This window comes from Delphinus delphis, chromosome 9, assembly GCF_949987515.2.
Source record: "Delphinus delphis chromosome 9, mDelDel1.2, whole genome shotgun sequence".
Taxonomy (NCBI): Eukaryota; Metazoa; Chordata; class Mammalia; order Artiodactyla; family Delphinidae; genus Delphinus; species Delphinus delphis.
The window spans coordinates 10,594,933-10,622,370 of record NC_082691.1 but is presented as its reverse complement, the minus strand read 5'-3'; the positions used below and the strand labels follow the sequence as shown (position 1 = coordinate 10,622,370).

General features: G+C 48.9%; 1 protein-coding gene across 9 annotated transcripts in view; it reads left to right on the top strand.

The window, feature by feature from the left end:
• Nucleotides 1–27,438, top strand: part of CCM2 (CCM2 scaffold protein) — a 59,112-nt gene that overhangs the window by 9,316 nt on the left and 22,358 nt on the right. For 3 of the 9 annotated variants that reach the window (XM_060020171.2, XM_060020170.2, XM_060020169.1), the window contains 2 exons: nt 8,711–8,866; nt 14,982–15,155. The exons of 1 other annotated variant lie outside the window; for it this stretch is intronic. In XM_060020171.2, the coding sequence (XP_059876154.1) occupies nt 8,768–8,866; nt 14,982–15,155 (273 nt within the window). In that variant the 5' untranslated portion in view covers nt 8,711–8,767. Of the gene's footprint in view, nt 1–8,710; nt 8,867–13,410; nt 13,570–14,981; nt 15,156–27,438 lie in introns of those variants that run through there. 5 more of the 9 variants (XM_069541008.1, XM_060020172.2, XM_060020176.1 and 2 more) reach the window with 4 other exon arrangements.

Genomic DNA, 27,438 nt, shown 5'->3' with positions numbered 1-27,438 from the left:
TAATTCATTTAAACAGTAGCCTGTTTATGGACTTTTAGGTTGTCATTTTGCTCTAACAAAAAAATGCAGATATTAGCTTTCTACCAACCTTTCACATGTGTGTAAATGTATTTATAGGATTAATTCCTGAAAATGCAATTATCAGGAAAGCATACGTACATTTGTAATTTTATAGATATTGACACATTGTTCCCCATAGTGATTGTTCCAGTTTTTCTTCTTCCATTTAAAAAAAATATATATTTGTTTATTTGGCTACTCGGGGTCTTAGTTGTGGCATGCGGGATCTCCAGGCCCCCTGCATTGGGAGTGTGGAGGGGTCTTAGACACCGGACCACTAGGGAAGTTCCTAGTTTTTATTCTTAACAGCAATTTATGATGAGAGTGCTTGTTTTTTAATATCTTTGCCCACATGGCATATTTCCAAGCTGTTGAATATTTGCCAAGCTAGTAGATGAAAATGGCATTTGCTAATAATTTTGGATTTTATTTTCCAAAGTGCACTTAAAAGTTGGTTTTTTAAAAAAAATAATTAATTAATTTTTGGCTGCATTGGGTCTTTGTTGCTGCGTGTGGGCTTTCTCTAGTTGTGGTGAGTGGGGGCTACTCTTCGTTGCAGTGCGCAGGCTTCTCATTGTCGTGGCTTCTCTTGTCGCGGAGCATGGGCTCTAGGCATGCAGGCTTCAGTAGTTGTGGCATGTGGGCTCAGTAGTTGTGGCGCACAGGCTTAGTTGCTCTGCGGCATGTGGGATCTTCCCGGACCAGGGCTCGAACCCATGTCCCCTGCATTGGCAGGCGGATTCTTAACCACTGCGCCACCAGGGAAGTCCTGGTGCTTTCTGTTGGTTTTGTTTATTCACTTATCCATTTTCTTTGATTCCCCAGTCCTCACTCCTCTTTCATGCCCCTCCTTCATTGGCAACCATCCTTACCTGTTTGATGCAGGTCCTTTGGTTTGTATACCCTTGTAAAATGTTTATTATTTTGATGTGTGGTTTTTTGTTTTTGTTTTTGTTTTGCGGTACATGGGCCTCTCACTCTTGTGGCCTCTCCTGTTGCGGAGCACAGGCTCCGGATGCGCAGGCTTAGCGGCCACGACTCACGGGCCCAGCTGCTCCGCGGCATGTGGGATCTTCCCGGACCGGGGCACGAACCCGTGTCCCCTGCATTGTCAGGCGGACTCTCAACCACTGTGCCACCAGAGAAGCCCAGATGTGTGTTTTTAAGAATCTTTTTATTTTGAAATAATTTCAAACTTAAGAAAAATTGCAAAACTGGCCCAGGAATTCCCCCTAATTCCTTAGCAGAATTAGCGCTGAGGTGGTGGCCTCTATGGAGGCGGAGTTGCATGTGCACTGCCCATCCCTTACGCTCAGCAGGTGCTCGGCGTCCGTGTACGCATCTCCTGTGTTGCTTCCATCACATTCCTGATGACGTGCTCACCAGGGATGCGGACAGGTTTCCAAAGGCCGTCCTCTTGGCTGCACTAGTCTCTTCTGGTCGCCCATCACCAGGGGGTCAGGCTCTAGTAGAGATGCTCGTTGACTTTGCCCATGGCAGCGCTTCCTTTGTGGGTGCTCACACGGGCTCCATGAAGATTCGACACGTGGATAGGTTGTCACATCTGTCCTGCAGCAGGGAACCTGGATGTTTGGCCCTTGGTCAGTGTGTCCAGTGCGTTGGACTGTGGGACACTCATGATCGGTCATGCAGGCAGCTGCAGCCTTCCATGGGTCATGCACCTCAGAAGTGAGGCAGGCTTTACCATCCGTGACCTGGGTCCGGTCTGGTGGGCGAGGCTCTACCTGAGTCAGCAGTGTGGGTAAGGTAGTGGACCTTGCTTCCTCTGGGGCCAGACCACGTGCAGCCTCCTGTTTATGGAAGTGCATGGGTTTTACCTTTAAGTGGAGCTGTTCTTTCTGTTGGGTGTTTCTGGGGCGGGTCTCACCTTATGAGAATGCAGTTGGGAGAGAACTTGTTCGAATTGTGGTCGAGCTGTCATCGTTTTGCCTTCGGTGAGCGTTCCTCCCCCTCATCCCATTCCCACCTCGGGTGCTCCTGTCCTTACGGGAGAAGCGCCTTCTGTATCCCAAGGGGCCATCAGGGATTGGCATCCTCTCTGTTAGTGGCTGTGGGGTCAGAGTGTGACATGCTGTCCGTGATGCTGTCCAGATGGCCCACAGGTGACCCGGGGAAGCCAGGCCTTGGACTTTGCTCTCCTCATGACCCGCCCCTTTAGACAGAGGTGGGCAGGTGGCACGTAACCCTCGCAGGTGGTTCTCTCTGGGAGCCATCAGTCTGCTATGACTCCCACAAGAATGAAGTCCCACCGTCACTCGGCACGTGCCAGCCGGGCAGCCGATGGAGAGTTCAGGCAGTAAAGGTCAGCTGTTCACTTTGCCAGGTGTAGGCAGACTGACTTGTTTTCTTGCCAGAGGGCACAGCGTTCTTTCAGAGGGCACTGGTGGTGTCTGAGGTGGCACATCGGGAGCCATCAGTGGCAGCAACACATTCAGGCCCGGTTGCCATGCCAGGTGGCATGGGGACAGCGGCCCTGCTGTTGGAGGGCTCCGTGCACCAGTGGCTTCTATTACGCTGACTGGGTGGAACCTCGGGCCCAGACATGGGTTCAGTAGTGCGTCTTGGCCCCTTTAGGGGTGCCAGCAGCTCTTGCCGTGCATTTGTCAAGGCTTGCCATGCAGGGTCACCTACACCAGCCTCCAGGCCCTCCCATCAGTGCCTCGTAGCTTCTCTCCCAGTTACACGGGCCGATGAAAACAGCTAGTGCAGCTCAAATGCAGAAACCACAGTCAGTGTTCAAGTCAACAACACAGGAATATGTGGGGCCTGGGGGTCCTCGCCCTCCTCCCCACGTACCCCAGCCCCCCAGTTCCCGCACCCCAGGCTGGGCTCTTGTATCCGTTGCTGTCTCCTCCCGTCCTGTTGCTCTACAGCCCCTCCAGCCAGCTTGGCTTTTCCCTTCGTCCTGTTGGAACGCCAGCGTATAATAGAAGATCTGTTTACGATTACAAGTACATACTTCAGGGTTAAAATGAACAGAAACATCCAAAATCTCTATAAGAAAATCTCCTGAAACACACAAACATGGACTTGAAGAAGTGGAAGACACCTGTGTTCGGGTGGGATAGTGGCATCGTGACTGTGTCTACTCTCCCTGAATTAATTTTTAACATGATCCCAATAACAATACCATGGTGCTTGTTAATGGAATGAGACCACTTGACTTAAAGCTCATTTTTTGTTACGCACAAGCAAGAACAATCTCTGAAGAAGAAAAATGAGGGAACAACCCCAGATTGGGTTGTGCTGTCTCGCCCCCGATTGAAGCTGTGGGGTTGTCCTGGGATAAGCTGCAGGAACAGAGGAGAAAATACAGAAACAGACCCCCCTCCATGGGGAAACTTGAGTGCCCAGTAAAATGGTGTTTCATAGCAGTGGGGACAACTGAGTAATGGGTGATATTGGGGTAACTGGACAAACGTGTGGAAAAGGATGAAATCAGATTCATCCTTCCTAGTGTACACAAGGGTGAACAACAGGTGGTTCAGAGATTTAAATGAAAGCAAAAATAATTAAGCCATAGAGGTACTAGGCAAAAACATGGGTGAATTCTTCAATGATCTGGGAGATGAGGAAACTTTTTTTTGGCCGTATCGCGTGGCTCGTGGGATCTTAGTTTCCTGACTGGGGATCAAACCTGGGCCCTCAGCAGTGAAAGCGTGGAGTTTTAACCACTGGACCGCCAGGGAATTCCCGAGGAAAGTTTTCTTAACTATTATTCAAAATTCAGAGCAAGGAGGGGAAAGACCAGATCTGATAACATAAACATAAGCAAAGTAAAAAGACAACAAATCGAGAAAAAATATTTACAACTTATAAAACAAAAAGCAAATATCCCACATCTAAGGTGCTTCTAAAAATAGAGACAACAAAGGCTGAGGACCTGAGAGGAAAAAACAAGTCAAGAGATGGGAACAGACAGTTCACTGAAAAAGAAACTCAAATGGCTTTTAAATGTGTGAAAAGGCAACTCAGACTCTTGCATAATAAGAGAAATGCAAATTAAGAGCACACTGAGCTACCTGTTCTCACCTTTCAGGCCAGCAGACATCCCTGCTTGGTCAGGCATGAGGAACCGGCCAGCATAGCTCCTGACAGGGCATAAGGGGCTATGTCTGGCTGAACTCTGGGGCCGCGACTGACCCAGCATCCCACTTCGGAAACCTCCCCCAAGGAAACATGGGCAAAAACACGAGGCAGTTTGCGCACCAGGCTGTTCATTTTGGCCTCATTCCACCCCGGGGGTGCAGGCTCGCTAAACCATGCTGCAGCCTCACAGCGGGCCGGGGTGGGAGGGTGCAGCGTGGAGCCCTATCTTCGATGATTATCTGGAGGGGAGGGGCTGACCTCTCAGCATGGGCCTTGTGAGTTTGGACCATGTAACGACTTAAAGGATTACAATTGAATCCAAACATTAAAAAAAAAATTACTTAAAAAAATCAAAAGCAAAGTATTAGTAAAAAATGGCAAAAACAAACAAAAGACATAACCCCACAGAAAAGAGTTATTTCAAGTAATTAAATCATAGAAATTCGACAGCAGGCCGACAGTGGGACATACACCAAGGACAAGAAAAGCAACGAAAAAACTTTCAGCGAATTGTTTTCAGTAATCATTTTATTAGTAATAATACTGGTATTATTGCCACTGTTCCATATGTTTTAGGATAAAGTGGAACTATAGTTACATTAACAACATTACACACTGGCTTTCACCATAGGGGGAGTGGGTGGGTGCAGATAATACCAAAGAATGTGATCAATAACCCTGTAATCCTACTTTGGGTTGGAAATACTGTGAATTCATGAGCTTTTTCTCTTAAACACAAGGTGCTTATTTCCTCACTCTCTCTGGTGCCAAGTCCCAGGCGCAGTGAACACCCTCGGTGAGTGGTAGTGGGCCTGAAACAGCACTTTCCTCTAGAAGCAGCAGTGGCCACTTCTAGGTCTGAGGAGCCCTCAGCGGCTGCCAGGGTCCACTTCGAAGAGGCCGCCGCTGGCCGGGGCGGGACAATTGGATCGTCCCTAAGATGATGACTAATGGATTGTTTAGCTCCAGCGATTCCGAGGAAGCAGCATTGCTGAAGAGAAAGGATGATGCATTTAACTTGACTTTTCTGAAGGATCTGTACCTCAGGGTGACCAAGTAGTCGAGGAGGGAAAAGGTCTCTTTATGTAAATGTTTCCACTAATAAATGATGAAGGGATTGTGGAACCAGACTGTTGAAAAATGTCCAACTATGAGACAAAGGGGCCAGGCCATAGCCATCAGTGGCAGGTCACTGCCCAATATTACGTGCCCCCTGATGGAAGCGTTCTTGAAAAAACATCGCACTTGAGTGAAATAAAGCCTCATGATCCAACCACCGGTCTACAAGAAATACAGGGGCTGAGAAGCATCTTCAAAGTTCTGACAGAGATACAGCCTGCAGGAGCCAGAAAGTGGGATATTCTACAGGACGACCTGCCCTGGCTATTTAACAAATGCATCAAGAGACTTAAGAATTGTGTCGGCTCAGGGCAGTCTATCGATGGACCTGATTCGCATCTTGATTTGAACAAACTATTAAAAAAAAAATGTGAGTCTGTTGGTGAAAAATTTGAACACCAATTGGATAGTTGAAGATTTAAAAAAATTCCTGTCAAGTTTTAAAGCAAAATAATGCTACTGTGGCTGTTTTTTAATTTTTATTATTATTTTTTAATTTTTTAATAAATTTATTTATTTTGGGCTGCATGGGGTCTTTGTTGCTGCACGTGGGCTTTGTCTAGTTGTGGCAAGCAGGGGCTACTTTTCGTTGCGGTGCACGGGCTTCTTGTTGCGGTGGCTTCTCTTGTTGCAGAGCACGGGCTCTAGGCGGTGGGCTTCAGTAGTTGTGGCACGTGAGCTCAGTAGCTGTGGCTCGCGGGCTCTAGAGCGCAGGCTCAGTAGTCGTGGCGCACGGGCTTAGTTGCTCCGCGGCATGTGGGATCTTCCCGGATCAGGGCTGGAACCCGTGTCCCCTGCATTGGCAGGCGGATTCTTAACCACTGCACCACCAGGGAAGTCCCAATATTTTCTTACTTTTCATCTTTCGCTTTATGTTCTATGATAGAGTTGGCAAGTTTTTCATGTAAAGGACCAGATAGTAAATGTTTTAGGCTTTATGGGCCAAGAGGTAACATTGAGGCTTTTAAGTAGGTATCACATCAGAAGAGAGAAAACAAATTTCCCGATTTTCACTGGTGAAATTCAAAGTATGATAATCACTGAGTACAGTTTTTTTGTGACTCAATCCTAATAGGAATGGAATTCTTTTGGGGGGGGCTCACGTTTTGCTTAATTGGGGTTCAGAGTTAGTGCTGTCGATCATCAAGATGATTGGAACGTTCATTTGTAACAGTGCCACCATATTCCGGGTCACTGATTGGGCTTTCAGTTACACCCGTTTTATTATTCAGCGACCGTGTATGTAATTTCTAAGATACCTTTCTTGTTTGCTCTGTCTGTCTCTGTCTCTCTCTCTCGGCTGTGTTTATGGATGCTGTTCTCCTCAGATGCCTCTAAACCCTCTAGAATTTAAGCCCCCATCCAGTCTGTCCTTTGCCCCCTGTGCTCCCTGCCCTTTCTCTTCCATGCTGACCCTGGTGATCACTGTACCTGTGAAAGCAGGACAGGTTGGCTTGTATGTGCAGCTGGTGGCCTTCCTTTAGTTTCCTGTGTTTCCCCGGGAGGGGCAGCTCTGGGACTTTGGAAGGGTGGGCTGTGTGTCGCATGCAGGGGGACCTCGTGGGGAGAAGGCAGTGGACTCAGGCCCCACAGTCAGCAAGTTCCGTCCTGGGGGCTGCTCCACCTCCTGAGGTCTCTGAATCTCACTCCTGGTTCCCTTTCCCTCAGGGCTACCTGATTCTGCTCTGCAGGGGCAGCTTTTAGAAAGAAGGAGAAAGTGGAGTCCAGACAGTACCCATGGTGCCCTGTGTGTCTAAAGAGATAAAGGAATATAGTCCAGTCAATACCAGATGTTTATTCAAACAAATCTAGTGCAGTACTCCTTACCCGGTTTACTGTGCTTTCTACATCTGCGGCATGTGTAGTGGTAACTGAGGCATGAAATTATTGTTCTGAACCAGTCTTTTCAGAATCAGGAAATACTAAACTTTGTTACAGTTTAAATTGAACCATATGAAATAGCCATTTTTATGGGCAGAAAACTGTTGAAAATTAGCACTTTGATCAAATCAAATCTAATTTTAATCTAATATTAATAAATCTAATGTCAGTAAAATTGTATTATATCTGTCATGTTTTGAGCTGTGAACATGGTCACTCTAAATCATCACCCTAATTAACCAGAACAGTTAATTAAGTAGCCGCTCCTATTTGCAGCCCTTCTGGAACATCTAGAGAGTGTAAGGGTCTTCAGCATCAACAAACCCAACTGCTCCTTTTCAGGATCAGATTTGACCCTGAAGGAGTTAAAGTGAGCTTGCTCAAGGACATACTCTTTAGTTTCAAAGTTGCATCTCAAACGCAAGAGTCCTGGAGGCAGGTAGAGGCTTTTGTAGGCTGACGGTCATGGAGAAGGTGTGCTCTGCACAGGCCCCCTGGACTACAGTGCCCTGAAGCAGGCAACAGCCGGCCAGAAACAGCCAGGTCGGCGGGTTCCACCACATAGGTGACAACGCACGTCAGGAGGGGGAGCCCCAGCAGTGCTCTCAGCTTCCTTGCTTACTCTTTTTAACTTTGTCGTTTGGATTTGCAGAATGGTCGGACTTGCAAAATAATGTCCTTCAACTGACTACACGGTATTGGCTAGAAATGTGGGGAGGCCACCCGTGGGCTCTGCTTGCTAGAGGTAGTAAGGAAGATGCACTGGTTTAGTAAGAGGATGGGCTGGTTTAGTAAGAAGATGCACTGGTTTAATAAGTCTGTGCACTGGTTTAGTAAGAAGATGCACTGGTTTAGTAAGAAGATGCACTGGTTTAATAAGTCTGTGCACTGGTTTAGTAAGAAGATGCATTGGTTTAGTAAGAAGATGGGCTGGTTTGGTAAGAAGATGCACTGGTTTAATAAGTCTGTGCACTGGTTTAGTAAGAAGATGCATTGGTTTAGTAAGAAGATGGGCTGGTTTGGTAAGAAGATGCACTGGTTTAGTAAGAAGATGGGCTGGCTTAGTAAGAATATGGGCTGGTTTAGTAAGAAGATGTGCTGATTTAATTAGAAGATGGGCTGGTTCAATAAGAAGATGGGCTGGTTTGCTAAGAAGATCTGCTGACTTGGTAAGAAGATGGGCTGGTTTAGTAAGAAGACGTGTTGGTTTAATTAGAAGATGTGCTGGTTCAGTAAAGAGGTGTGCTGGTTTAGTTAGAAGACGTGCTGGTTCAGTAAGGAGATGTGCAAGCTTAATTAGAAGAGGGGCTGGTTCAGTAAGGAGATGTGGAGGTTTAGGTAGAAGACGTGCTGGTTTAGTATGAAGATGAGTGGGTTTACTTTATGTCTTTTCGTGCATGCAGCCTGTTTGGATTTTGCCAGCAGTTTTAGGGTGTTGCCTGCCTCAAACTTTTTTAAAAAACTGTAAACAGCTTCAGTGGGGTTTGCAGAAGGAAGCTGTGGTTTCTGGTCTTCCTGTTCATTCACATGTTTTTTTCAGAGGGAGGGCTAACATCTGACCATATTTTTCAACAAGCTCAGAAGTGAACAGAGGACAATGCACAGTAACTATCGGCAGAGGGGGAGGAACCAGAATTCCTCCAGAGAAATTCCTCCTCACACAGACTCTCCAGCGGGGTGTTCCATGGAGAACGAGGTAGGTGCAAACCCAGGGTGGAAAGCGCCGTCTAGAAGGATGTTTGGGTCCTGTGGCCTTTACTTTGGGAAGGTGGGGTGGAGGGTTCCTGCTGGCTTCCGGGTCTGAGAACTGGCAGCCCCAGTGGCCAGCGAAGTGAGCAAGGTGAGCTGTTTGTAGGTTGTTGGCTTCGTCCATCTTCACTTAAGGAGTAAGAGACTGTGGATGTCAGGTCTGCTGAGGAAGCGTGACGTTCATGTAGATTTGTAGTCAGTTAGGACCCAAGATCTGAGTTGGAAAATGATTCAGGGAAGAGGTCAAGAAAGAGCACATTCACAGTGCAGACTCGTGCCTGGAATTTCACCCGTGATGCCTGAGGGAGGAGGAGTGCCCGGCAGGAGTGGCCGCTGCCTGCCCGGCAGGAGTGGCCTCGGCCGCTGCGTGGACGGTCAGGCGCAGTGTGTGTCACCAGAGCAAACGGCTGCAGTGGGGGAGGTCAGGTTCATGCCTAGTCCTGAGATAGGGTACTCGAGGTCTGTAGGAGGTCCTGGGGCACGGGCTGTGTCGTACTCCTTATTTGGGCCTCTGCGGCACCTAAGAAAGGCTCTTTTTCTGTTGGTAGGCGCTTAAGTGCTTAACTTCCTTTTTAAAAAGATAGTGAATCTGTTGACTTGCGTTACAGGGAGTTGGAGTTAAGATAGGCAACGTTGAGATACAGCTTTAAACAGTGGTGCTTATGGGAGAGGATTTGTCGGGGTGCTTTGTGCACTTGGGCGGGGGTGAATCTGGGGAGTAGCCGCTGCCTTGCCCAGCTGGACAGTTGGACAGTGGCTCTGCCCGGCCCACGTGCTGGCCTGGGTGTCTCTCCCTGGTGTTGTCCCGCAGCCCTGCGGAGCCTGATCCCCGCTGAGCAGTCCCCCTCTCCCTCCCTCAGCAGAAGGGGCCCTGGGGCAGGGAAGGGGGTCCCTTGAGGTGCAGCCCCAGTGCCGGGCACATGCCAAGTGCCCATTAGACGTTTGCTGAATGCCGAACTGAAGGACCCCAGGGCATTGCACTTGAAGGCTTTGTTCTGGGGCGGTTTTGTGTTACTAACCAAAGGAGTAGGTAAGGGTGCGTGAACACCGTACTGAGGCCTTCGAGGTGCCCAGTGCGGGTTTCCTTCCTTCACTGCCACACGCTTTCTCTAGAACGCGCTGGGCTGAGCACTGTGCACATGGAGTGACGTGGTGTATGTCACCTTATTATTCACTTTGGTCTGCAAGTAGAGGCCACTGTCCCATGAGCAGTTGTGCTGGTTCCTTCAGCACACGCATTTCATACTATAAGTTAATAAACAGACAGTCTGACGGAGAAGTTAGCCTCTGGGAATTTGTTTAGGAGATGCAGTTACTCGGAGCCTGGTCACCCCAAGTGAGATGCTAAGTCAGGCTTTAATCTAACAATACCCAAGGCCAGCCTGGCCCCTGGTCCCTCCTCTGGGAAAGCGCTAAGTGGGCCAGAGTTTGTGTGTGTGTGTGTGTGTGTGTGTGTGTGTGTGTGTGTGTGTGTGTGTGTGTGTTGAAGAGCTACATTTGAGGTTTCCAACTTCAAAAGTTGTTTCAGGCATAAGATGGAAAATATATTGTAAGAATACTGTAAGCATCTAGGTATCACTTCTGAGCCAGTTCGGAAGTTCTGCACAGGTCTAGGAAGCAGCGTGTGTTCCATGTGAGAAGTCTGCAGATGCCTGACAGGGCCACTGAAGCCCCGCATCCCCTCCCTGGATCTGTGCCTCGGATCCTCGGTTGGTTCCTTCAACACTCAGGGCCCCCGTTTCTTCACGAGAGATTCAGGCACAGATGGACGCCGGGTGGCACTCGGTGCCAGGGCTCCATTCACGAAGAGAACCTGTGCTTGGCGTTGTGCTCCTTCCAGGGGCTAAATTGCTCCTTTTGTCTTTTGGGGTCAGAGATGGCAAGATCATTTCAGTGATGATGAACATGGGCGCTCAATGAAAATACCTGTTGAGTGAAGGATGAACAATTACACGGGCTAAAACCACTTTTTAAAACTCTGTATTGATCTGGAGGCTATTCCAGTGAATTAAAGAATCCACAGTCGTTTAATGGAATCCTGATTCTGTGCATCGGAATATTCTTTTTCTAAAATTAATTAATTAATTTATTTTTGGCTGCGTTGGGTCTTTGTTGCTGCACGTGGGCTTTCTCTAGTTATGACGAGCGGGGGCTACTCTTCTTGCGGTGCGCGGGCTTCTCACTGTGGTGGCTTCTCTTGCTGCGGAGCACGGGCTCTAGGCGCATGGGCTTCAGTAGTTGTGGCACATGGGCTCAGTAATTGTGGCTCGTGGGCTCTAGAGCACAGGCTCAGTAGTTGTGGCGCACGGGTTTAGTTGCTCTGCGGCATGTGGTATCTTCCTGGACCAGGGCTCGAACCCGTGTCCCCTGCATTGGCAGGTATATTTTTAACCCCGCTGCGCCACCAGGGAAGTCCCAGAATATTCTTAATTGTTCTCAGTTTATTTTTTTCAAGCAGAACTTTCTTTTACATTTTCATGTTTAAAAGCAACATAGGCTCCAAAATCCTGAGGTGCCCTCTTGTTCATTGTGTTTCTGGAGAAGCTGAGGGGCCCCCACTGTGCCTGCCATCCCCCAGCTCCCAGCCGTGTCTACTTTCCAGCTCCTGCAGCGGGAGCGGGGCGCGCACCTCCTGTGTCACACGCCTGCTGTCCTTGGGTGGGGCAGCCGCCCCCGTTCTGTGCTGAAACAGGGTGAGGCGGCAGAGGAAAGCTGCAGGTTTGCTGGGTGCATTTCTTTACATAATGGTTTCAATATTCCACTTTCTAGGGAGGCTTATCCACTGGTTGAACGTATTTGGGATGTTAAAAAAAAAAAAGCACATGATGCCTGGGGTATGCAACACTGAGGACTGAGTTAGGGAAGCCGTGTCTGATTCCAAATCAGTCATGCCAAGTTCATGCTTGGCCAGGTGGCCTTGTGTGCAGCCTGGGTTCCGGGGCGGCTCCCCTCGCCTCCGCCAGCCTGTGAGCAGTGGAGGGCACGCGCCATTATTTGTCACGGGGCCTCACGGGCCGTGCCTTGTTGCCAGGGTAGCTCCTTTAAAAACAGGGCATTTGGGCCCTAAAGTACACCTTCGAGGCACCTGGCTGGCAGTTCTCATCACGGATTCAGTCCCTGTTCATCTGCTTTGGGCTTATCTCCCCCGGCTTGACGGTGACCACCTAGAGGGTGGGAATTCCGTCTCATCCCCCCACGGGGCCTTCCTGATGCTGGCTGGCACAGACATCAGACACATTACTGCTCCCCTGTAGGGTGCTGGCTCCCAAGAGGTAAAGGCAGCAGAAGACGGAGTGGGGCTCAGTGTAGGGTAAGCTGGTCCTCGAGCAGTAGGAGGCGTCTGCAGTGGGCGTCCTGGTTTCCTTGGCCTGCAGGGGCCAGACAGATGAGGCGTATGGGCTGGCAGAGGGTCTCTCCTTAAGGTGGGTTGCAGGACTCGGGCTCTGGGTCCTTGCCACACACTGATTCTGTGTGCAGACCGTCCCTCAACATTAAAATAACAGCATGGTTTGCATGTGGCCTGTGGACCTGGCGATTTGGTAAGAGGCTGACCTTGGCAAACCCCTCGTCTCAGAACTGGTTTCCTGTTGCTTCCCGGCGTAGAGGAGTAGCGAGGTAGAGCAGCAAACAGGTCGAGCTGAGCTGTTCTCGTGCGCCATCAGGCTCAGAATCAACCGTGGGCTGTGCCCGTGCTGGTTATGATTTGGGAGAGTGAACTTGGTGAGGTTACCAGGTAGAAATGGTGTAGGGACAGATGTTTACTCCAGCCACTTTGGGATATAGGTCATCTGTGTAACATTGTGCCGCGTGTCTCGGTACTTCCACAGCCCTAGGGCAGTGCCTTGCTCATCACAGGAGCTAGGAGGCTCTCAGTGCAGATAACAGTCAAGCAGAACAGGATCGAAGAGTCACGTGTGTGCCGTTGATCGCCTCGGAAGCCAGCCAGAGTGGCAGTTACGGTTCAGGGCCTGGCCTGGCCTGCCCGCAGTCAGGCTGGTGAAACGTGATGTTTACATTACTCAGCTCTCAGTGTCGCTTGCTTTCAGTGTCAACTTTACCATCGGTCTGGCAAATTGTGGGTGACAGTGTCCCACCGTTTCCACGTGAGCCCTACATCACGGTCACCTGGTCCAGACCCCGCCCGCCCCGGATTTCACCTGAAGTGCCTCACCCTCTCCCCCACTCGCGGAATTTGTGCTGGGGCTGACAACTCCTGTGGGATCGAGGAGAAAGAAGCCTGAGCAGCCCTGGGGGCGGGCTGTCTGAGGGCTGGGATCAGCCGTCTCCGGCTCCTCCGAGGAGCCCCCTCGCTCCTCTGTAGTTCGTCTGAGCCTGTGGAGATGATGCTCTCCCTATGATGATGCGATTGGTTATCTTGCCTCCCTTAACCTTTTGTGCTTTTATCTTGTCTCAGCTTAAGTGTAAGCAGTTGTAGGCAGGAACTGTACTCATCCTTTAAAAACAAAATCTTATGGACGATTTCAAATGTAAACAAGAGCAGAGAGAAGTCAATGAAGCCGCACACAGCGCAAGTCTCGTCTGGCGTTGATCCTCCCCAGCCCTGAGGGCCTCACATCAGCATCATTCCCCCAGCCCCCCACGCGGCACGAAGCGCTGAGGGGCTGCATTGGGATGGGCAGTGGGAACTCGGTGGGTATCCAGTGCGAGGAGGGGCGCTCCGGTGTTAGTTGCGGTGGATCAGTGGGGTAAAAGGCAGCTATCCAGGGGCCAAGTGCTCAGGGGTAAGGAGTGCAGGCCAAGGAGCAGAGGAGGAGAGCCGGGCTCCGGCTATAGAAGGGGCAGGAAGAATGCTGGGTCCACTTGGCTGAGGGCGTGTTCTGTGTGGGGCGGGCCCTGCAGGACCTCCTGGAGCCCCCCGAGGCCTCACCTGCCTTTGTGAGGGAGTCAGGGCCCCTCTCCATCCTCCATCTGTGAGATTGACAGGCTGCCGAGGCGCCTCGCAGGCATTGTTTGGGGTGGGATATGGCATGTGGCTGAATTTCCCCCTTGCAGAGGAGAGACAGGAACGAGAGCTTTTGGTACATGGTTGGCGACATAGACATTTGTTTCTTGTAAGTGTTGGTCAGAGCTAGGCCTGCCCTAGGTCCCGGCCGCTGTGTGGCGTTGGGTCCTGCCCAGGCAGGCGAGCTGCAGAATCACAGACAAGACAATGGAAGGTGACTTCTCGGTCTGGTGTGGGTCACCACCTTTGGGTTTCGCTGCTGTGTTCGGTGAGGTTTCCCTGCCGAGGCTGCACATTGGCGTCTTGTGTTCTCTGGTTTTACGTTCCTTTGCGTGACTGGAAGCGGTCACCTTTGGCCTCTGTGTGCAGGTGCCCAGTGCCCACGCCTGACTCTCTGAACATCTGTGCCCGTGGAGGGCCTGGAGGGCTCTTACAGAGCTGCAGGGAGGGAATCCTGGGCCTTTTCCTGGGGCCTGCAGGCGAGGTTGACTTTATTCTCCCCGCTGTCCCTGGCTCTCCCTCTGCAGGTTTACTTTGATCGCAGGGTTGGCCTCCAGGCCCCTCTAGACACTGACCACGGGGTGAGGTCACCCAGGTGCTGGTCAGCGCCCTGAGCCCCCGAGGCCCCGGAGGAGGGAGGGGAAAGCAGAGCGCGTGCTGCGTTCCTACGGGAGAGGGAAGAGGTGGGCCTTGCGGCTGTTGAGCTGAGTTTCCTGTTGATGCCACAGTCCTGGCCACACCTCCCCGCCTTCTCCAAGACCCTGCAGTGAAGTGACCCAGTGGAGCCGGGAGGTCACTTCAGAGCAGTGCTGCATTTTTGTCTTCTGAGGGAATCTCCCCCTTCCTGCCCCTTCTCGGCTCCTGAGTTTACTCACCTTGAGAATTGGCCCTTGACCTTGTAAGTGTCCATGAACAGGTGAGGGACCAGCCCCTCGGTGCCCGAGGCGGCACTGGGCCCAGCCCACCCTGGCTGGCAGTAGCCGGCCCGTCTGCACGGGGACCATGGTGGTGCTTCTGGCCGCTTCCGCTTGTTAGCCATGGGTACAGCGCAAAGCCTTTGTGAATAATGAACTCCAATCATTGCCGTTTCTGCCTGCAGCCTGGAATTGTGTCGCCGTTTAAACGAGTATTCCTAAAAGGTGAAAAGAGTAGAGATAAGAAAGCCCATGAGAAGGTGACAGAGAGGCGCCCTCTGCACACTGTGGTGCTGTCCCTGCCTGAGCGCGTCGAGCCCGACAGACTGCTGAGCGACTATATCGAGAAGGAGGTGAAGGTAAGTCCGCGGCCGCAGGACCCGCCTGCCCGTCGCCAGCAAAGGCCCCCTGATGCACCAAACGCCGCGGTTCTGGGACCCGTCCCCACTCACACCTCGGGTGACTCCCACCCGGCGGTGCCCCTGCGGTGGTGTGTCTGACAACTGGGTGCCCAAACCCCAGGTCTCTGTCTTCCGGCCCCATTTCTGGCATTCTCTCCAGTAGCAAGCTGCCTCCTTTCTCGTAAAGGCTGGCCGTGTGTTTCGGTTCCTTGGTCAAGGCTAAGAGCTATTCCGTGTGCCATTGTCACAGCCTAGGACACGGGCTCCTGAATCCTGTCAAAGCCCGCACCCACTTGTGGGTAAACATGACGCGCACTAGTGTATTGTCAGTGCTTCCCCTAAACACTACATGAAAAGAAATCAGAGAGAAATCAGAGCGAATGGGAAAGGGGACCGCGGTGATGAGAGAGGCCCATACACGTGCAGAGGGAGCTGACGAAGGTGGGGTGACAAGGTCACAGAGCCCACGAAGCTGGACCCGGGGGCTGGGGGCGCGTGGAGCACGGTGTGGACTTGGGGGAGGGGTTTGCTCTCACCTGCCACAGGGGGAGGTGGCAGGTCTCCCTGGTAGAGACATGACACTAGGGGGGCTTTAGACGTGGGGACGCCTGGCCCAGAGGAGGGTGGGGAGAGACCCAGTGTGAAGATGGGCAGATTAAGTCAAAGCCTCTGTCCAGAATGGTGAGAATTGCCCACCCCCTTTCCCTCAAGCTTGCAGATAGGCCTGCAACCAGGCCTCTCCCACAAGGGGGTCCTCGGAGGAGTGCTTTCATGTGGAAGCCACACAACCCGCAGAAGTGCTGCCTCGAATGACCCTGGGGTGACCACCCAGCCAGCCTGAGAGAAGCTGACAGTCTGCACCTCTGCCCGTGCACACGGCTTCTTTCGTGGGCAGTCAAGGAGAAGTACACGTTTGAGGAAGACGTTTCATCTAAAGATAGAGCCCAGGAAAAACACAAGACGTAAACATGAATGTGACAGCAGCAGTGCGGAAACTAGGGGAAAAATAAAAATACATAATGTTGTCAGAAAGATAAGAGGAAATACTGTTAACTGTGAGACAACAGGATAAGAGGCGGAGACAAGAGCTTTTGGAATGAAAGGATCTTAACTATATGTCGTAAAAATTCATTAGAGGGGTCAAAAGATAAAGTCAGGGCAGTCACCCGGAAAGAAAAACCAAGAGACAAGGAGATCCAAAATCAGTAAACAGAAGATGAGAGAGGGAAAAAATTATAGGAGCCATCCAGAAGGTTCAGCCTCTGACTCATGAGAAGAAAGAATGGAGGAGAGCGGGAGGAAGTTGTTAAGACAGTAATGGAAGGACATTTTGCAGAAAATTCACCAACAGACATGATTCTCAGATTGAGAGGGTCCCTTTCTGGTCATGATGACCAGACAGTCAGGTTTCTAAAATGTGACCCCTCAGAGCCCGTTCTGACGAGGTTCTTGGGAGATGTGCTGCCTCAGAGCACAAGGACGCACCAGGAAGGTGGGAGATGCAGGTCCAGAACCGGGGCTCTAAGCACGGAAAAGAACAGAGGGAATTCCCAAGATGGGAATCTAAGGAACAGGCTAGGGCAGCTCTGGGAGAAGAGAACACGGATGGTTTTATATGTTGGAGTAGAGGCTGCTGAAGAATTGGGAAGATAGAATTGTACATTGAAAACAAAGCAAGTGGAGGGAAGGGTAGGCCCATATTACACCATGAAAATTTAAAGTTTGGGGACTTCCGCGTCCAGGAAGAGGGAGTCGACATATTTTTCCCTATTCCTCTCACTAAGTACACCTAAAAATCCTGGACGTTATATATGCAACAACCGTAAGAAGACTCTGAAAGGTAGAGTGACGGCAGACCAGCCAGGGACCTTGGGACCCAAGGGGGGGACCCGTTTGGTGAGTGCCCCGGTTCTCTTTTTCCTCATGTATCCCAAGCTTGGAACTGAAGAAGCTGGCGACCCAGAACAGCCAACAGGTGCACACAAAATCCCAACAAAATTCTCTCTCTGGCCAGAGGACCAGGAAAGGGATAGCTTAGCAGGACAGAAAAATGTTTTACAATACCTGCTCAGTTCAACCAAATGTGACTGAAAAACCTGTGGCCCCGCTGCTGCCTCTACCAGCAAAGACTGTGTAGGGGCCAGCACCCACCCCAGAGAAGGCTGAGTAGGGAGCTGGGGCTTTATCCCTGATGAACCCCTAGTGGAACTGCGGTGTCAGTGGAGACCATGTGGGGAGCCTGGAATTCTGCCCTCGGACAGCAGCAGTGTGACACACACCACCCCTCATGTCATTGGGCCACTTGGGGAGCCAGAACGCCAGCCATGTCCAGCAGGGAAGAGGAGCCCCCCACTCAGGTGGCAGAGGAGGCCCGTGGGGAGTCAGCCCCTCCCCCTGGTAACAGTGTGCTCCCCTCCCGCTGTGGGACTAGAGCAGATTTCTGACACTTGTGTCCTCAGAGTCCTGGAGGGAGAAGAGACGGGGTGAGGTGGGGCTGAAAAGCTGATCAAAGGAATCGTGGCTGAAACCGCTGTGATTTGTTAAAAGACAGACTCAGAGATTCAAGAAGCTCACCACAGACAGGATGAACCCAAAGCAGTCCACACCAAGACACGTCGTAGTGAAACTTCCGAAAAGTAAAGACAAAGACAGAGTCTTGAAAGCAGTGAGAAAGAACTTTACCTGTAGGGAAAACGGAAATGATAGATTTCACGTCAGAAACCACGGAGCCAGAAGGAAGTGACGACATCCTTCAAGTGCTAGGAGACCCTGAAGAATCAGAGGCTGATGAAAGCACCACAGGCGACCCTGCACCCTCAGACAGCAGCCAGCAAACGGACCAGTTTCTTGAAGAGCACAGACTGCCATGGGTCACCAGTAAATAGATCATTTGAATAGTCCTGCAACTATTAAAGAAATTAAATATCTAATTTGAAAACTCCCATAAAAAAGTCTCCAGGCCCAGGTGGTTTCTGGAAAATTCTATCATATGTTTAAAGAGTTAACACTAATTCTACACAGTCTCTTCCAGAAAAACAGAAGGGGAGGGAACACTTTTTAACTCATTTGTGAGGTTAGTATTTCCCTGATACCAAAATCAGTTAGTACGAAGCAAAACTAAATCACAGACATGAATCCAGATGCTTAGGTATAAATGTAACAAAGCGTATAGGATTTGTACGCTGAAAACTACACAACACGGATGAAAGGATCAAAGATCTGAATAAGTGGAGAGACATACCACGTACGTGGATTGGAAGATTCAACCTAGTTAACCTGTCAGTCTTCCCCAAATTGATATACAGGTTTGATGCATTTCCTAGCAAAATCCCAGCAAGATATTTTGTAGATATAGACAAGTGTTCTAAAAGTTATATGGAAAGGCACAAGAAGTAGAATAGCTGGAACGGTTTGAAAAAGAAGAGTTAAAAGAGAGGAATCAGTCCGCCTGGTTTCAAGATGTACTTTAGAGCTACAGCAGTGAAGACCGTGAGGCAGCAGTAGAGGGACTGACGCAGTAATCAGTGGAACAACATCATGAACCCAGAAACAGACCCAAACAAATACACCCAACGGATTTTTGACGGAGGTGCAAAAAGCAAGTCAGGGGAAGGACCGTCTTCTTAGCAAATGACGCTGGAGCCGTTGGGCACCCATTGAGAGAAAAATGAACCTCACGCCGAATCTCACACCTTACACAAAAATTAACTCAGAATGGATCATGGTATTAAAGGGAAAAGGTAAAACTATAACACTTTTAGAAAAACACCTAAGAGAAAATCTCCAGGACCCAGGGTAGGCAGAGACCTTAGACTTGACATCAAAAAGGGAATGATTGGTAAACTGAACATCAAATTTAAAAGCTTTTGTTCTGCAGAGGACTCCATTAGGAGGATGAAAACACAAGCTACTGACTGGGAGAAGATATTTGCAAACCACCTACCTGCCAAAGGTCTTTCATCTAGAATATATAAAGAACTGTCAAAGCCCAATAGCAGAAAAGCCAACAGTCTGATTAGAACATGGGCAGAAGTCATGAAGAGACATTTATTTTGCCAACGAAGACAGTCAGATGGGAATAAGCACATGAAGATGTTCAGCATCACTAGCCCTTAGGGAAGTACAAATTACAACCACAGGGAGACATCACTACACACCAAACAGAATGACTGAAGTTAAATAAGTAGTGAGAACAGCAAATGCTGGCGAGGATGCAGAGGGTCACTCATGCATGGCTGGTGGACATGTAGAATGTGCAGCCGCTCTGGAAAACAAGTGGGCAGTTTCTTAAAAACTAAACATGCAACTACCGTCTGACCTGGCAGTTGCACTCTGAGTATTTATCCCAGGGAAATGAAAATCTGTGTTGCCACAAAAACCTATACATGAATATTAAAAGCAGCTTTATTCATAATGGGCGAAAACTGGAAATACCCCAGATGTCCTTCAGTGGGTAGATGGTTAAACAAATGATGTGCATCCGTACTGTGGAACCCTACTCAGCTGTAAAAAGGCATGATTTACTGATTGCTTCAACACCCTCCAGGAGTCTGCAGAGAATTATGCTGAGTGAAAAAAACCAATCCCCAAAGCTACATACTGTATGATTCCCTGTGCATAACATTCTTGATATGACAGAATTATTGAAACGCAGAACAGATAGGGCTTGCTAGGGGTTAAGGAGGAGACCAGGTGGGTGGGAAGTGGGTGCGCCTGTAAAAGAGAAGCGGGAGGGACCGTGTGATGGAATGTTCTGTAACCTGACCTTCTAGTCACTATCCTGGTTGTGATGCTGGGTGATCACGAGATGTTACCTTAGGTATAACAGGGTGCGGGGTACAGTGGACCTCTGTGTATTATTTCTTACAACTGCCTGCCATTTACAATTATCTTAGAATTAAAGGTTAAAAAAAATTAAAGACTCTGCATAAACAAAACTGTGATTTCACTACCTCTTGGCACAGTGGTGAAATAGAATGTACCTAACAGGAGGATATAAGCACCAAGTAATGATTAAGTAATAAATTATCTAAATTGTAAGAAAAGAAAAAAGGAAGGAGAGATGGGGGTGGTGATATACGGGAATTAACTCTTTCTCTGCCGTAACTGGAAATCAACAGCTAATGTCTTAGATTGATGAATCAGGCAGTAGCAATGTAAAATCGTTACTTAGAAAGTCGGCCCTAGATCCAGAAGACCCTGGAGTTGCTGCCTCTGGGAAGCAGTTTATAGGGTTGCCTGGGTTGGGGCCAGATGGTTGTTTTTTGTTATACACTTCTGGGGACTATTTACGTTTTTAAACTTCCTACATGTATCACTTTGATAAAAATAAAAACAGCGACGACAACACAATGCGCTAGTGGTGAGGAGACTTTTCCTCCCGCATACTCGAGTGTAGTTCTTTATGGAAAGTATTTTGTATTCGGAATGAACATTACTAACATGAAGGTGAGAGGCACTTAACAGTTGCTCCTCATTTCTGAATGCTTACCTATACGGCAACACTATTTAACATTTTAAATACATTTTCTCATTGAATCCTCACCCGGCTTTTTTAAAGCAGAAGCATCCTTCCCAGGGTTTCGACCCCATGAGGCCCAGGGTGGTGCAGGGGTGCAGGCTCGGGACCTGTGAACCGACATTCTGGCTTTTAATTCGGGGGGCAGCAGCAGGTAATTAATCACATGTGTGATACCAAACCCAAGATGCTTCTTGATAAGATTTGTTATTTCTTATTTATTGTATTTTTAAAAGTTGAATAGGTAAGTTATGGACATGGTACAAAATTCAGATGGTAAGGCGATGCCTGGTGAGGAGAGGTCCCCAGTCCCCCCGCCCCCCCGCCCCTGGCAAGAACCATTGGCATCAGTTTCTCGCGTGTCCCTGCACGGGCGGTCTGTCCGTATCCGAGCACACACGTGCATGTGTTCCCAAATGATTACCTAGTGCACACTTTGCACCTCGCTGTTTACACGCAACAGTATATCTCGACATATCTTCGTGGATTGGGGCACATAAAGCTGCCTCGTCCATTTCCCTCCCGTTATAATGGCTGTACCACATTTTATGTAACCAGTGATCTAGTCATACATATTTAATTTGTCTCTGTTACACATTTTACTAACCCTCTAGGATAAATCGCAGAAGTAGAATTGCTGGGTGTAGGGCTCGATTATTTTTATCTTGACAGACATTTCCAGTTGCCCTTCATGCGGGATTTAAGCTGGTGCACACCATGGGCAGTCAGGGCGAATGCCTGTTCATCCACACTCTAAGGGGCCACACAGTGTACCTGCGGGCTTCTTGATCTTTGCCAGCCTGATGGTCATAGTCTGTTACATTGCAGTTTGTACTTACGAGTGAGGTTGTGTATCTTTTCATATGGTCGAGTCAGATCTCTTAAGTGTCTTTCTACAGCTGTTTTTCTGTTGGGTGGTTGGTGGTTTTCCCATACGTTTTCCCTAGCGCTCAGTGTGGTAGGTGAGTTTGCCCTTCGCGGTGAAGTTAGTTTTAAGGTTTTCCCTGTTTGTCGCTTGTCTTTGTTCAGAGATGTCTCGGTTCTCTAGAAGCAGGGCCTGCAACTGGAGATTGTGTTTGATGATTCAGGGTGTGTTCTCAGGAGAAGGGGAGGGAAGGAAGCAGGATGGGGCAGAGGAAAAAGATGTGTATCTGCCCACTTACGGGCATGTAAGGGGCCCCTAAAGGCCACACAGGCGCCTCTTTGTCCCCAGTGCGTAGCAGCTTCCTCACCTCCTCATCACGATCTGGGCCGGTTGCCCTGCAGAACAGTGCCACCTTTCTCCGCTTGCTTGTCTGCCGGCGTCAGGAGGGGACTGCGGTTTTAAGTTTAGATCCCTTTTGTGTCCCCTGGTAGAAGCATTTGACCCCTAGAGCCAGGCTCTCAAAACAGGCGGAGCCAAAAGTCTCAGGGCTGGGAGCACACGCTGCCCAAGCGGGTCTCCTGGATTGATGGTGATCAGAGCCACTCCTGCTGCCGTACCTTGGACCCCAGACCCATCCGTTCTGTCCACTGGGGACCAGGCGTGGTGTAATGACCGTTGGTTCCAGATGTGCCCTGCATTCTGAGGAGATGTGGCATCCTTTCAGGTGTCCCCTCCTGGATGTGCCCCGACCCTGTAGAGGACCTTGACGGTGCTCTGGGCCCCTGAGTTTCAGCATTTTCTCAGACCCTCTTTTCCGAGCCTTGAACAGTTTCCTTCCCCTGTGTACTGTTACTCGAGTGACTGTGAGTCCCTTCGGAGGGAACTGGGGGCGTTGCTGCAGCGCACACTTGTGTCAGGTGTTACAGAGTCCTTCTCCTGGGGCTTGGCCTTTCCCTCAGGCACTTCCTGGGACTGGAAACCGGGTCAGAGACTGCCACTTTGCGTTGGAGCAGCACACTCAGTGGTGGTGTCCTTGTTTGTATACATGAGGCGGGACCGTGGTTGGCTCCCAGCAGCTCTCTTGCCCCTGGGAACGCTTCTGCTCTAGTTGCATCTCTGTGGGGCCTGCATACCAGCTCCCCCGCCCCGCCATTTGACCATTTACAGTCACCGCCCACTGCAGTGAGCACGCCTGCCTGCCCTGCTCCTGGTGGCTGAGCGCTGCCACCTGGCTTCTGCTCGCGCAGGGTTCTGTCGTCCCCCTCGCTCCAGGAAGCCTAGTGCTAAAGCACCTCCGCCATTAGCTCTCCCCCTGAGAACAGCCGCCACAGAGCTGCTGGGCGGTGCCCGCGCCTCTGCCAGCCCGTTCGTTCCAGCTCACCCTTGAGAGTGGGGTGTCTTCCCAGTCCTCCCAAGTAGCAGGGGAAATCGTGGGGTTCCAGGTCTTACATGGTAGGCCCCGTCCAGCGGGCCCACCTCTCTGCATCTTTTGGAACCTTTACCCACAGTTTGCTCGACAGTTCTGCAATCTCCACTGAGTTTAACATGGGCCTTGTGTTTGCTGAGCTTCTAAGCTGTGCTAGCAGTGCATGAGGGCCGTGTCCGGGCCCCTGACCAGGGTTAAGTGCAGAGCCCCGTAGACACGCTCATCCAGCTGGGGGTCCATCCACCTCCATCCGGCACCTGCTGCTCCATCAGTGTTCAGTCTCTCTTCCCAGCAGGTCCCAATCGTGCTATGTTGAGATTTGATCCCAGGAACAGGTCTTATGGCCAGGAGGGGCGGAAGGGGCAGACCCTGAGGAGAACAGCATTGTCATGAAAGGTGCCCATCCCAGTGAGGCCTGTGTGTCGTTTTTGAGCAAGGGGTGTCTGTGTGTGCGTATGTGTGTATGGGGGTCCTGTGGCTTCTAACAAGTGGGATTGGGCCACTTCTGCAGGCCTAGAGTGTTGAGAAGAGTATGAGATGAGGTTCTCAAGTGCATCTACCTAGGTGTCCCCACCCCACGTCTCATAGAGTCCTGCCCTTCCATCAGGGCAACTTGTTGATCGAGGTCAAATAGGTGGATGTTATAGGGAGGCTGACTTCAGCTCAGTATGAAAATGGACTTCTCTTGTATCTCATCAGCAATTATTTTTGGAAATACTTTCCGCTGTTTAGAGCTGAAGTGATGAGCTCACCAGCACGTTCCTGTGTTGGCTGCAGTCTCTATAAGGGCGGCAGGAACGGCAGTGGGGTTAGCGGGTGCCCAGGACAGTCCGACTTTTGCTGCCAGGGCTGATGGAGCTGATGTGACCGGCAGTCAGATGTCCCCTTGGTCTGTGTTGTTCCACCACGTTCATCCCTCTGCAGCTGTGTCCTGAATGTGCTATGATCAGTTAATTGGCACAGCACCCCGCGCCATGTCGTCTCACGGCGGGTGTGGGCTGGTCCCTGACATCGCTGAAGGAGGCGCTGCACATTGGTCAGGACCGGCAGGGGACCGCCCAGGACGGTGGGGAAGGCTTTTGTAAGAACTGCCCAGGAGGCACACTTTGTCCCATCTGGAGTTACAGCAGGAATGAGAGCTGCAGTTTTCCTTTTTGACAGAACATGTTTTACTAATACATATTTTGCAGCAAAACAAGTCTCAAATGAGTGAGGACTCACCTCTGTGAAGAAAGTAGAATCCTTCTCGGTGATCTGTGAGCCTGAATTTGAAGTGTGGTGGCACTTTGAGAAAGGCAGGATGGTGGTGGTGACATGGTGTCCCCCAGGCCACGTGGAGGCGGGGCAGTCCTTGTACAGTCCTGCAGACATGATAACACCAGGGCACTTTTATATGACCCCAACGTAGGCAGTATTTTTTTAATTACTATTTGAATTTAAGGAAAATTAATAATTTGGGATGATATACACATCTAGAAGTGGTAACTAACATACAGTATAATACTGATTATGATTCAAAAGGTTTTTAGCAAATGCAGTTATTGAGTGAAGCTAGGATACGGTTTTTTTATTGTGGTGAAACACGCATAACATAAAATTAACTGTGTTTACGTGTATATTTCATGGTATTAAGTACACTCACGTGGTTGTGCAGCCATCACCACCATCCATTTCCAGAACTTTTTCCTCTCAGAACTTTTCAGTACAATATATATATACACACACCACATATTATTTGTCCATTCATCTATCAATGGGCATTGGGTTGTTTCCAACTTTTGACTACTATGAATAATGCTGTTATGAACACGGGTATACAAATGTCTGTTTGGGTCTCTGCTTTCAGTGTTTTTTCTTTTTTTAATTGTGTTAAAATGTAGCATAAAATGTACCACCTTAAACATTTTTAAGGACGCAGTTCAGTAGTATGAGGTACACTCACGTGGTTGTGCAGCCATCACCACCATCCATTGCCTTAACTCTTTTCATCTTGTAAATCTGAAACTATACCTATTAAACAAAAACTCCGCATTCTTTCCTCCCCACAGCCCCTGGCAACCATCGTTCTGTCTCTGTGAATTTGACTTCTCTAGGAAGTTCACCTGAGTGGAATCGTACGCTGTTAGTCTTTTTGTGACTGGCTTGTTTCACTTAGCATGGTATTCTCAAGTTTTACCCGTGTTGTAATGTACTGCAGAGTTTCCTTCCTTTTTAAGGCTGAACACTATACTATTGTATGGATACACCACATCTCGCTTATCCGTTCGTCCATCAGTGGACACTTGGGTTGCTTCCATGTTGTAGTTATTGTGAATGATGCTGCTGTGAACATGGGTATACAAAAATCTCTTTGAGACCCTGCTTTTAATTCTTTTGGGTCTATCTATACCCAGAAGTGGAATTGCTGGGTCATATGGTAATTCTATTTTTAATTTTTTGAGGAACCTCCATACTGTTTTCCACAGCAGCTGCGCCATTTTATATTCCCACCAACAGTACACAGGCGTTCCAGCGTCTCTGCATCCTCGCTAGCACTCGTTATTTTCTCTGTGTGTGTTTTTCACTAGCCATCCTAATGAGTTTGAGGTGGTATCTCATTGTAGTTTTGATTGTATTTCTCTAATGATTAGTGATCTCAAGCATCTTTTCATGTTCTTATTGGACATTTGTGTATCTTCTTTGGAGAAAACTCTGTTCAAATCTTGTGCCCATTTTGGCATCAGGCGTTTTTTGTTGAGTTTTAGGAGTTCTCAGTATATTCTAGGTATTAATGCCTTGTCAGATATATGATTTGCAAATATTTTCTCCCATTCCGTGGGTTGCTCTTTTACTCTGTGGATAGTGTCTCTTAATGTACAAAATTTTAAAATCTTGTTGAACTCCAGTTTGTCTGTTTTTTTGCCTTTGTCACCTGTGCCTTTGGTGTCATATCCAAGAAATCATTGCCAAGTCCAATATCATGAAGCTTTTGTCCTATGTTTTCTTCTAAGAGTTTTATTGTCTGCTTGCAGTTCTTTTACATAGATATCCAGAAGTGGAATTGCTGGATCATATGGTAATTCTATGTTTTATTTCTTAAGGAATGACCATTCTGTTCTCCACAGTGGCTGTACCATTTTACAGTCCCACCAGCAGTGCACAAGGGTTCCAGTTTCTCCATGTCCTCACCAACACATTATTTTCTGTTTTGATAGTAGCCATCCAGATGAGTGTGAAGTAGTATCTCATTGTGGTTTTGGTTTGCATTTCGCTAGTTACTAGTGATATTGAGAATCTTTTCATGTGCTTATTGGCCATCTGTACACCTTCTTTGGAGGAATATCTATTTAAGTCCTTTGCATATTTCTTAATCAGGTTGTCTGGTTTTTTGTTGTGGAGTTATAGGAGTTCTTTATGTATTCTGGGTATTAACTTCTTGTCAGATATATGATTGCAAATATTTTCTTCCATTGGGTAGGTTGTCTTTGCACTCTATTGATGGTGTCCTTTGATGTACAAAGTTTTAAATTTTGATGAAGTCCAGTTTGTCATTTTTTTTCTCTTATTGCCTGTGCTTTTTTTCCCCCACATTAAAGGTTTTTAAAATTGTGTTAAAATACACATAACATAGAATTTACCATCTTAACCATGTTTAAGTGTACAGTTTAAGTGTTCTAACACTCACGTTGCTGTGCAACCATTACCACCATTCACCTCTAGGATTGTTTTCACCTTGCCAGACTGACACTCTGTACCTATTAAACAATAACCCCGTTTCTCCCTCATCCCAGCCTCTGACAGCCACCATTCCACTTTCTGTCTCTCTGAATTTGACTATTCTGGGATACCTCATATAAGTGGAATCATATAGTATTTACCTTTTTGTGCCTGGGCTTATCCATGTTGTAGCATGTATCAGAATTTCCTTCCTTTATCTTTTTTTTTTTGGCGGTACGCGGGCCTCTCACTGTTGTGGCCTCTCCCGTTGCGGAGCACAGGCTCCGGACGCGCAGGCTCAGTGGCCATGGCTCACGGGCCTAGCCGCTCTGCGGCATGTGGGATCTTCCCGGACCGGGTCACGAACCCGTGTCCCCTGCATCGGCAGGCGGACTCTCAACCACTGCGCCACCAGGGAAGCCCTCCTTCCTTTTTAACGATGAATGATATCCCACTGTTTATAACACGTTTTGTTTATCCAATTCTTCCGTCAAGAATTGAGTTGCTTCCACCTTTTGTTATTGCCTGTGCTTTTATCATATCCAATAAATCATTACCACATCCAATGTCATGAAGCTTTTCCTCTATGTTTTCTTCTAAGAGTCTTATAGTTTTAGGTCTTAAATTTAGGTGTTTGATCCACTTGAGTTAATTTTTGTGTATGGTGTTAGCTAAGGGTCAAACTTGATTCTTTTGTGTGTGGAGTCTTGTTTTCCCAGTACCACTTGTTGAAAAG